Source organism: Gekko japonicus, unplaced genomic scaffold (assembly GCF_001447785.1).
Source record: "Gekko japonicus isolate JY-2015 unplaced genomic scaffold, Gekko_japonicus_V1.1 scaffold275, whole genome shotgun sequence".
Classification (NCBI taxonomy): Eukaryota; Metazoa; Chordata; class Lepidosauria; order Squamata; family Gekkonidae; genus Gekko; species Gekko japonicus.
This window is the reverse complement of record NW_015170895.1, coordinates 175,946-187,027: the sequence shown is the minus strand read 5'-3', so window position 1 is coordinate 187,027 and position 11,082 is coordinate 175,946. Positions and strand designations below refer to the sequence as shown.

The following is an 11,082-nucleotide window of genomic DNA, read 5'->3' as shown; positions in this document are numbered from 1 at the left end:
TTCCTGCTGGGCGTGGCCAACTCAGGAGCCAGCCGGAACTCCGTTCCTGCCCAAAAATAGCCCTGTTTGTAGGTATGTAGGGCTCTCTTTCGGCTGTGCTCTTGCAGAGTGCAGGGGGTGGGACTAGATGACCTGCAAGGTCCCTTCCGACTCTAACATTCTATCTCTCCTTATATATAATTGAATAGTGGGTGCCAAAGTTCTAATTCTAAAATGCACTCCCTTAGTGTATGGCTGATGGCACTGCTCCTCAGCATATATCGCCACCAATCAGAAGGCAAAGCCCGGGTCCCGCCCACACCACAACTGCTGCGACAACCTGGTCTTTTGCATATGGAAGCTGATTGGACTTCACTCCATTCCACACCTCAAACTCCCCCCCCCAAGGCAGTTGGAATGTCAGTTACATATGGAACCTGCTGTATTCTGGTGGTGTGCAGGTCCCAGGTTCATGATTTAAAAGCAGACTGACACTGTTTGCCCAAAGCCAGAGCACTCTCCCAGAGCCTCTTTCTAGATCCCGTTGTATTTATTTCCACAACGGGCCTTATTTCTAGTGATTCTATAAGCCAAATGACACGAAGGGTGCAGCCAGAGTCATGACCTCGTTGGTGCCCGGCAGCAGACCCACAGTACCGGGGGCAGGAAATCCAAGCGAAGAGCCAGAAGGTGTGCCATGGTGGGGAACAAGGCCAAGGGTCACAGCTGGGGAGCTGGAGACCCCTGTCAGACTCCATCCTGACCCACAGGCTGAAGACCACGGGCGTAAATGATCAACTAGGCTGCTATTTCTCTCGCTCTATACAGCACACGGGACACCACGGGCACTCGACAGAAGTCTCACATCGGGTTCCGCCAGTGGAACAGCTGCTAAGGCCTTTGACTCCCCCAAGGGCAATCTGCCCAGCTCCTCTCTGACAGACAACAGGCCACGGACCATGCGCAGAAAGACAGGAGGCGTGAACCCACAGCCCCCGGGAGAAGACGGGCTCCCCGGCACTGACCCACCTGGAGCCACAAACTGCTTGACGCTGGTGAATCTGGACTTGTCGGGCACCGTGGTGACGGAGCAGCCTTTCGGGATGGTCCACTCGCCTGGCCGGCCACTTGGGTCCCTCTCCTCGGCCGTTTCGTACACCTCCACGTGGGGGGGCTTCTCGGTCAGGTTCTTGCTGTAATGGCTGAGTCCGTACTGGGCGATCTGGATGGGGTAGAAGTAGCCCTGGGGCCCCCACTGGGTGGACAGCGGCACGCCTGCGACAACACAGGAGGGGAAGACACAGGGTGAGCCACGGTAGGAACTGCGGAGAGGCAGCCTCCTGAGGACCGACCAGGCCGAGGAGACGCCTTCCAGCCAGCCCTCTGTCTCCAACTGCACTCCGCAGACACAAGGGGAAGTCATAAGAACATAAGAACATAAGAGACGCCAATGTTGGATCAGGCCAAAGGCCCATCCAGTCCAACACTCTGTGTCACACAGTGGCCAGAAATACCAGGTGCCATCAGGAGGTGCAGCAGTGGGGCCAGGACATTAGAAGCCCTCCGACTGTTGCCCCCCCCCCAAAGAACCAAGAATACAGAGCATCCCTTGCCCCAGAGTCCCTATCTATACCTTGGGCTAATAGCCACTGATGGACCTCTGCTCCATATGCTTATCTAATTCCCTTTTGAAGCCGTCCATGCTTGTAGCCGCCGCCACCTCCTGTGGCAGTGAATTCCAAGTGTTAATCACTCTTTGGGTGAAGAAGTACTTCCTCTTATCCGTTCTAACCTGACCGCTCTGCAGTTTCATGGAGTGCCCACGAGTTCTTGTCTTGTGAGAAAGGGAGAAAAGTACCTCTTTCTCTACCTGCTCTTTCCCATGCATAATCTTATAAACCTCGATCATGTCACCCCTCAGTCGTCTTTTCTCCAAGCTAAAGAGCCCTAAGCGCTTTAACCTTTCCTCATAGGGAAAGTGTTCCAACCCTTTTATCATTCGAGTTGCCCTTTTCTGCACTTTTTCCAAAGCTATAATATCCTTTTTAAGGTGTGGTGCCCAGAACTGCACACAGTATTCCAAATGAGGTCTCACCATTGATTTATATAGGGGCATTATTATATTGGCTGATCTGTTTTCAATACCCTTCCTAATAATCCCCAGCATAGCATTGGCCTTCTTTATTGCAGTCACACACTGTCTCGACATTTTCAGTGAGTTATCCACTACAACTCCAAGATCTCTCTCTTGATCAGTCTCTGCCAGTTCAGACCCCATCAACGTGTATTTATATTTAGGATTTTTGGCTGAGTCCAGTGGCAGCTTTGACCAACAAAATCAAGGTACAAGCTTCCGGGTGCATGCACACTTCTTCAGTCGGTATCTGAAGAAGTGCCACATGCACACAAAAGCTTATGCCCATGTATAGAAATTTTGCTTTCTGCTTTCTTATAATCCATGCCTTCTCCTGTGATTACATTCTGATAACATGCTGTGCCTTGTTTCCTCTTGCTAGCCACATGGTAAAGCCAAATGGCCTCAGTAGCCATGCCATAAACCCACATTCTTTCACACTTTCATACCAAAAGCCAGACCCACATGCAACAAGTCAGGTAGGCCATGAAGTACCTGAAAACTAGGTCAATTGCTTGCAGGCGTGGCCTCCAAACTTCTAGCCATTCCTGTGTTGCAGCTATAGCAATCAACAATTGGACACAGCTATGTCCACTCGTGATTGGCTGAATGGCCACGGCTAATCATGACTGAAATTGGGCTATAATTGTTCAGTCCCTATGGGAATGAGCTCTCTCTTAGCTCTTGCTCTCTCTGCTTGTTTTATGGCACCTAGAAATGCCGTCTAGTGAGAGACAAATAACTGCTTTGTGAATTGGACCACATGGATGAGCAAAGATGGATTTTTCCTTCAAAATCCCTTGGACTGTTTAGATGTTCCTGAACTTGGTAAATATGGATCTTTTACTGTGTAGTTACGGCAAATCGCCTTAGGCTTGTTATTTTGGTAACTCTGGTAGTCTGTGTTAAGCTCTGTACTGAATAAAAAATTATTCTTGTTTCTAAATGGTCTCTGATGTTGTACCAGAGTTCCAAGTCTAAATCTGGTGGCTAACCCTGACCACATACGCTACCTTGGTAAGAGTGTGCATCTCTGAGTGAGTTGCTATTGTGTTAAATCCCAGATGCTAACTAAGGGTTTGGAATCTCTCCCTTAGGAAAGGCAGGGACCAGTGAAAAGAGGTTCTGGTGGCATATTGTTCTGAAACCAGAGAGGATTTAGACCATCTCGTAGTTTGTTGTTTAATGTACTGTAAAAGTACAGGGTTCCCTCCCATCCCTGGACTGGCTTGGGTGGGAAAATCCTATACAGCCCAGAATAAAACTTGATTGGTCTCAAAGGTGCCCCTGGACTCAAACATTGTCTTGCTGCTTCAGACCAACATGGTGACCCACCTGAATCTATATGAGAAGGACGGCGGGCTCGTTGGAGGCTTCTCAGCCGTGCTCACAGACCACTAGATCCCTCCAGTCTAGTGGGATCTTCTTATCCTGACTGTGAATGTCTCAAGGAGCAGCCACAGAGCTGCATCAGACACGATGCTGAATGGCTGTGAGACTCGGTGGACTGGGAGCCACATGTGGCTCTCTGATATGCCCCCGTGGCTCTTCCCCAATGCAGCACCCAACCAGTGTTCCCTCTAAGCTGAGTTAGTGCGAGCCAGCTCACCGTTTTTCTAGCCTCCGGCTCACACAACTTTGCCTTGGCTCAGGAAGGGATGGCTCCAGAGCAAATCAACTGATGCCGTAGCCAAATCGCTCACTCACAACTTCGATGCCAGTCGCTCACACAGTAGGATTTTTGCTCACAGGGCTCCACAGCTTAGAGGGAGCCCTGCACCCAACCCATGTTTCAGGAAAGGGACAGTGCATGTGCCCCGTAGGGCTTAAGAACATAAGAACACAAGAGAGAAGCCACTGCTGGATTGGACCAGTGGCCCATCCAGTCCAACACTCTGTGTCACACAGTGGCCAAAAGTACCAGGTGCCATCAGGAGGTCCACCAGTGGGGTCAAGAGGACAATAGAAGCCCTCCCACTGTTGCCCCCACCAACCATCAAGAAGGCAGAGCATCACTTGCCCCAGACTGAGAGTCCCCATAAGAACACAAGACAAGCCAATGTTGGATCAGGCCAGTGGCCCATCCAGTCCAACACTCTGTGTCACACAGGGGCCACAAATACCAGGTGCCATGAGGAGGTCCAGCAGTGGGGCCAGGAGGACACTAGGAGCCCTCCCACTGTTGCCCCCCCAAGCACCAAGAATACAGAGCATCCCTTGCCCCAGACCGAGAGTTCCTATAAGAACACAAGAGAAGCCAATGGTGGATAAGGCCAATGGCCCATCCAGTCCAACAAAGGGGCCAGAAATATGAGGTGCCATCAGGAGGTCCAGCAGTGGGGCCACCCAGGACACTAGGAGCCCCCCCACCTCTTGCCCCCCCTCCAAGCACCAAGAAGACAGAGCATCCCTTGCCCCAGACCGAGAGTTCCTATAAGAACACAAGAGAAGCCAATGGTGGATAAGGCCAATGGCCCATCCAGTCCAACACTCTGTGTCATACAGTGGCCAGAAATACCAGGGACCATCAGGAGGGCCAGCAGTGGGGCCACCCAGGACACTAGGAGCCCCCCCACCTCTTGCCCCCCCTCCAAGCACCAAGAAGACAGAGCATCCCTTGCCCCAGACCGAGAGTTCCTATAAGAACACAAGAGAAGCCAATGGTGGATAAGGCCAATGGCCCATCCAGTCCAACACTCTGTGTCATACAGTGGCCAGAAATACCAGGGACCATCAGGAGGGCCAGCAGTGGGGCCACCCAGGACACTAGGAGCCCCCCCACCTCTTGCCCCCCCTCCAAGCACCAAGAAGACAGAGCATCCCTTGCCCCAGACCGAGAGTTCCTATAAGAACACAAGAGAAGCCAATGGTGGATAAGGCCAATGGCCCATCCAGTCCAACACTCTGTGTCATACAGTGGCCAGAAATACCAGGGACCATCAGGAGGGCCAGCAGTGGGGCCACCCAGGACACTAGGAGCCCCCCCACCTCTTGCCCCCCCTCCAAGCACCAAGAAGACAGAGCATCACTTGCCCCAGACCGAGAGTTCCTATAAGAACATCAGAGAAGCCAGTGTTGTATCAGGCCAGTGGCACATCCAGTCCAACACTCTGTGTCATACAGTGGCCAGAAATACCAGGGGCCCTCAGGAGGTCCAGCAGTGGGGCGTATGGGTGGCAGGTGGAAACAGAGGAACGGATATGCTGTGAGCATCCATGGAGTGTGGGCCTCATGCTAGAGATGGCATTAAACGCGGCTCCTTTGGTCGATGGTCACTACGATGCCCCCTGACCTGGAGGGCCCAGGCCGGCCCACTCTCGCCAGATCTCGGGAGCTCCGCAGGGTCAGTCCTGGCCAGTATTTGGATGGGAGACGACCCAGGAAGCCCAGGGTCACTCCACAGAGGCGGGCAGTGGCATTAACCGCCTCTGAACGCCTCTCGCCTTGGAAACCCTCCGGGATCGCCATAAGCCAGCTGTGACTTAATAGCGCCTTCCGCTACCACCCACGGCGGATTCAGCTCTCTGTGACCTGTGGGGTGAGTGCCACTGCCTTAAGATGGGAACCCAAGCTCCATAACTCAGGACCACTGCTCCCTCTAAGCTGTGGAGTCTTGTGAGCAAAAATCCTACTTTGTGAGCGACTGGCCTTAAAGTTGTGAGCGAGCCATTTGGCTGCTGCAGAAATCAGTTTGCTCTGGAGCCATCCTTCCTGAACCAAGACAAAAAGTGTGTGAGCTGGAGGCTACAGAGCCGTGAGCTAGCTCACACTAACTCGGCTTAGAGGGAACATTGCTCAGGTACCCTGCTGAGTCTCCCGAGAGGGGCTGCCCCCGGCACGGGGATGGGGGACAATGCTCCCTCTAAGCTGTGGAGTCTTGTGAGCAAAAATCCTACTTTGTGAGCGACTGGCATTACAGTTGTGAGCGAGCCATTTGGCTCCTGCATCAATCAGTTTGGTCTGGAGCCCTCCTTCCTGAGCTAAGACGACCTGTGAGCCGGAGGCTAAAAAACTGTGAGCTAGCTCACGCTAACTCAGCTTAGAGGGAACACAGGACTAAGTCCCACCAAAATATTCCCAAACACTTAACCACCCCGCACATGCAGAAAGAATTCGGGTTATTTCTTACAGAGGCCTATCTTAAAGGCGAACTCTGATTGTATCGGTACTTTATGCCAAGATCCAGGACGGCGTTCATTTAAGTGCCAGTGTTTCTGTACCGACACAGCTTGAGGAACGTAGGCTCAGGCGAGGAGGAGAAAAGCTGACCTTCCACACCACTGATGCACTTCACACGGTCCCGGACCTCCACATTGTAGCCCTCAAAGGACATGAAGACCCCATCCGGGTGGTAAGGGGCTCTCTGGGCATACACCTTCGAGTAGCTGTGGGAGAACTCAAAGCGGTCGTAGCCGTCGTACTGGGCAACCTTCCCGTAGACCTCAAAGTACTTCTCCACCCACGAGAAGGGCAGGAAGACCTCGGCCCCCTCTCGCCGGCCCTTGACGGTGTACTCCTCGTTGACCAGGCAGTCGATCTCCTCGTACTTCAGCCCCGGCGGGACTTTATTCCCGTTGAAGCCGCCGACCACGGGGGGAGCCTTCTGCTGCTCTTGGGGGGAGGCCTCTTCGCTCTGCTGCCTGGCCGGGCTGTTCGCATCGTTGTCGCTCTCCGAGGCGGCGGCGGCTCGCTTCTCCAGCCCCTCTGCTCGGAAGACGCCGTTTGCGTCACGGGAGAACAGTGCCGTTCGGTCGCTGGAGCATCTGTTCCACAGCAGGACCGTGACCAGGGTGAAGAGGACACAGATGACGATCAGAGTCTTATAGTTGACCCGAGCCGCCAAGCAACGCATATTCACATCATACCTGAAAAAGGAGGAGGAGGAGAAGAAAAGAAAGAGGGGTAAATACGGGAGGCAGCCACTTCTCGGATCTTGCAGAAAGGTCAGGGAGCACTTCGGCCCAACACGCTTAGTCTTTGTCCACGGCTCGTGCCACACCCAGCCAGAGAAAGAACTAGCAGCTCACACGGGGTCCTCAAAGGGAAGAGTGCCAACAGAGGCAAACTTGGCTCCCCTGTTGATCTCCAGAGCACCACAGTGGTCTCAATCTTCCCCTGAAAAGCGCAGCCTCAAGCTCATGCCCTAACCCTAACCCTAACCCTAACCCTTGCATGGTAGTGGAGTGGAAATCCAATAGCCTTGGCCAGCACTCCGTAAGAACCTCAGGAGAGCCCTGCTGGATCAGACCGGATCTCCATCCAGTCCAGCCTCCTGTCTCACACAGTGGCCAGCCAGTTCCTCTGGAGGGCCAACAACAGGACAGAGAGGCCGAGGCCTTCATAAGAACAGCCCTGCTGGATCAGACCTGTGGTCCATTCAGTCCAGCCTCCTGCCTCACGCAGCGGCCAACCAGTTCTTCTGGAGGTTCAACAACAGGGCACAGAAGCCGAGGCCTTCCCCTGAGAAGAACATCAGAAGAGCCCTGCTGGATCAGACCAGTGAAGGTCCACCTAGTCCAGCATCCTGCCTCACCCAGTGGCCAACCAGTTCCTCTGGAGGGCCAGCAACAGGGCAGAGAGGCCGAGGCCTTCCCCTGAGAAGAACATCAGAAGAGCCCTGCTGGATCAGACCAGTGAAGGTCCATCTAGTACAGCATCCTGTCTCACACAGAGGCCAACCAATTCCTCTGGAGGTCCAACAACAGGCCATAGAGGCCAAGACCTTCCCCTGAGAAGAACACCAGAAGAGCCCTGCTGGATCAGACCAGTGAGGGTCCAGCGTCCTGTCTCCTACAATGGCCAACCAGTTCCTCTGGGCGGCCAACAACAGGGCATGGAGGCCGAGGCCTTCCCCCGAGAAGAACATGAGAAGAGCCCTGTTGGATCAGACCAGCGAGGGTCCCTCTAGTCCAGCATCCTGCCTCACCCAGTTCCTCTGGAAGTCCAACAACAGGGCATAGAGGCCGAGGCCTTCCCCTGATGTTGCCTCCTGGCAATAATTTAGCTTTCTCAGCGGGTAGCCATGTTGGTCTGCAATAGAAGAGTAAGTCTGGAGTCCAGCAGCCCTTTAGAGACCCACAAGATTTTGGAGATAGGAGCTTTTGAGATTCAAAGCCCCCTTTGGTCAAACTGGACTCAAATCAAACTATACATTTTCAGAACGGGTTATTGAGATCCATTTTATGATGGGGGAGAGACACCCCCCCCCAACTCCCTTCATTAAGGTTAAAAACAGCGTCTACAGCCTCTGCTCTAGTGTCAAATGCTTGATGAGGAAGAGTTCCCACCACAGACCTGGACTGGGCAAGTCCTCCAGTACATTTGCCTGGTACGTGTGAACGTCCACTTAGCTGTTGCACACGCCCCTCAAACCTCCCTGATTCAACACGGCCCCCGACAGGAGGAGAGCCCCACCACCGCTGGAGACACGAAAGGGGATTCTCTTATCCTCGTGGCCTGTGGAGAGAGCCACAGAAAGGCCACACAGAAAGGCAGTGGATGGAGACCCTTCTACCAACTTCAGCAAGTTTCGCATCAGATTGGGGGAAGCTTCTAATTCAACAGGTTGGACGTATGCTCTAAACCCCTGAAGGCCAGGAAAAGCGCCCAGCACATTAAGAATCACAGCTCTCGCCCTGACCTGGATATAACCCAGGCAAGCCCGATCTCGTCAGACCTCGGAAGCTAAGCAGGGCCGACCCTGGCAAGGACTTGGAACTGCTTGGGACTCCAAGGAATACCAGGGCCAAGACGCAGAGGCAGGCAACAGCAAGCCACCTCTCTGAAATGTCCAAGCCCCACTCGGGGTCACCAGAAGTCAACCTTACTTCCAGGCAAACCACACACACACACACACGCACAAACAATAAAGGTAAAGGTTCCCTTGCTCGAAAGCCAGTCGAGTCCGACTCTAGGGTTGCGGTGCTCATCTCCGTTTCAAAGCCGAAGAGCCAGCGCTGTCCGAAGATGCTTCCGTGGTCATGTGGCCGGCATGACTAAACACCAAGGCGCACGGAACCCTGTTACTTTCCCACCGAAGTGGTACCTATTTATCTACTTGCAGTTTCTTGCTTTCGAACTGCTAGGTTGGCAGGAGCTGGAACTAGAGATGGGAGCTCACTCCGTCATGCGGCACCTGGGTCTCAAACTACTGAACTACCGACCTTCCACAGCCTGCAGTTCAGCGTCTTAACCACTTGAGTTAATCTACTTGCAATTTCTTGCTTTCGAACTGCTAGGTTGGCAGGAGCACAAAGAATACTCACATACAAAAAAGAATTACAGCTCTTGTTTGAGGAAAAAGTGAGATTCCAATCCTTGGCTGATTTCGCACGAGAGCTGCCTTGATGTTGCGCCGCCGTTTGCCCCGATACTATTGGTCAATTTCACACCCGAAGCTGCGGGGCTGCATTTTGACTTGTGGCTTTGCCCGATTTCCCCCGCAGTTTCGTGATCCTGTTTTTTGAGGATCACAAAACTGCGGAGGAAATCAGGCAAAACTGCGGGTCAAATGCCGCCCCGCGGCTTCGGGTGTGAAATTGACCAATAGTATCGGGGCAAACCGGCGGCGCAACATCGAGGCAGCTGTAGTGTGAAATCAGCCCTTATGATTACAAAGAAGTAGAGAGGCAAGGAAAGGGCCTGAAGCCGCTGCCACAGCAAACAAGGTAAGAACTGCACATGAGATAGTAGAAATGATAGAATTGTGCAAATTAATTAACATATAAACACACAGGGCTATTTTTGGCCAGGAATGCACAGGAACGGCGTTCCGGCTGGCTCCCAAGTTGGCCACGCCCAGCAGGAACTCATTAGCATAATAGGCCACACCCAACATCAGAAACTCATTCGGATTGGCTACAATTAGGGGTGTGTGGCCTAACATGCAAAAAGCCCTGAGTTTTGACAACAAACAAGGTAAAGAGAATAAGAATCAAAAGGTGGGTGTGGCTGGATGACCACACTTCTGGTAACACGGGGGCATGGCCTAATAGGCAAATGAGCTGTGCTGTGAGGGGTGTGGCCTAATATGCTAATGAGTTCCTGCTGTTGGGTATGGCCTATTATGCTAATGAGTTCCTGCTGGGCTTTTTCTACAAAAAGAGCCCTGTTAACACACATAATTTAGTTTGCCCGGATGCAACATTTTAGTTTAGGGTTTGTTGTATTTCAGTGCAGAGAGCGGCTAATGGAAACACTGACTACACCGTCTCTGGCACCTCCAAAAGCTGAGTGGCCCATTTTGCCTTCCTAAGCGGGCGAGTGAATTCTACTCGAGTCCTGTTCAATGGGACGCGCTCCCAGGAAAGCAGAGTTGCCATTGCAAGTCTCTCCAAATGCCCCAAAGCGCTGCAACGGTGCCCAGGCTCACCCACAAAGACAGATCTTGTTTCAAAAGGATTTCTGGCCTTCCCAACTTTGCTGTTTGCTAGTCACCAAAGAGGACACAAGGACGTGAGACAGAGGACCTCAGTGGAGTCCCCCTGACTCGGTTCCCACATGATTTCTCTGTCTCTCATCACACGGTATCACATCATATGGAGCAGAGGTCCATCAGTGGCTATTAGCCACAAGATATAGATAGGGACTCTGGGGCAAGGGATGCTCTGTCTTCTTGGTGCTTGGGGGGGGGGGTCAACAGTGGGAGGGCTTCTAGTGTCCTGGCCCCACTGGTGGACCTCCTGATGGCACTGGTATTTCTGGCCACTGTGTGATACAGAGTGTTGGACTGGATGGGCCTTTGGCCTGATCCAACATTGGCGTCTCTTATGTTCTTATGTTCACAGTGCTTTGTTTTTTATTTAACATCCACGGCTCGTGCTCCTTTAACCACACCGTACATCCCGGCTTTCTCTGGGGCCCCGGCTTCTGAAAAGCTGGCAGCCAGAATCCCCGGGTTGAGGTAAGAGGCGAAGAACAGATTCTGTTTACAGGAAGCGGCCGAGACAGCAACAAGCAGCACACTCTTT

The 11,082-nt window shown here is 52.9% G+C and overlaps 1 protein-coding gene across 1 annotated transcript in view; it reads right to left on the bottom strand.

Moving 5' to 3' along the window:
• Window positions 1-11,082, bottom strand: part of GLCE (glucuronic acid epimerase) — a 46,939-nt gene that overhangs the window by 4,867 nt on the left and 30,990 nt on the right. The window contains exons 2-3 of the mRNA XM_015418506.1: window positions 6,383-6,978; window positions 1,009-1,254 (exon numbers count right to left, since the gene is read on the bottom strand). Coding sequence (XP_015273992.1) covers window positions 1,009-1,254; window positions 6,383-6,965 — 829 coding nt within the window. The 5' untranslated portion in view covers window positions 6,966-6,978. The remainder of the gene's footprint in view (window positions 1-1,008; window positions 1,255-6,382; window positions 6,979-11,082) is intronic.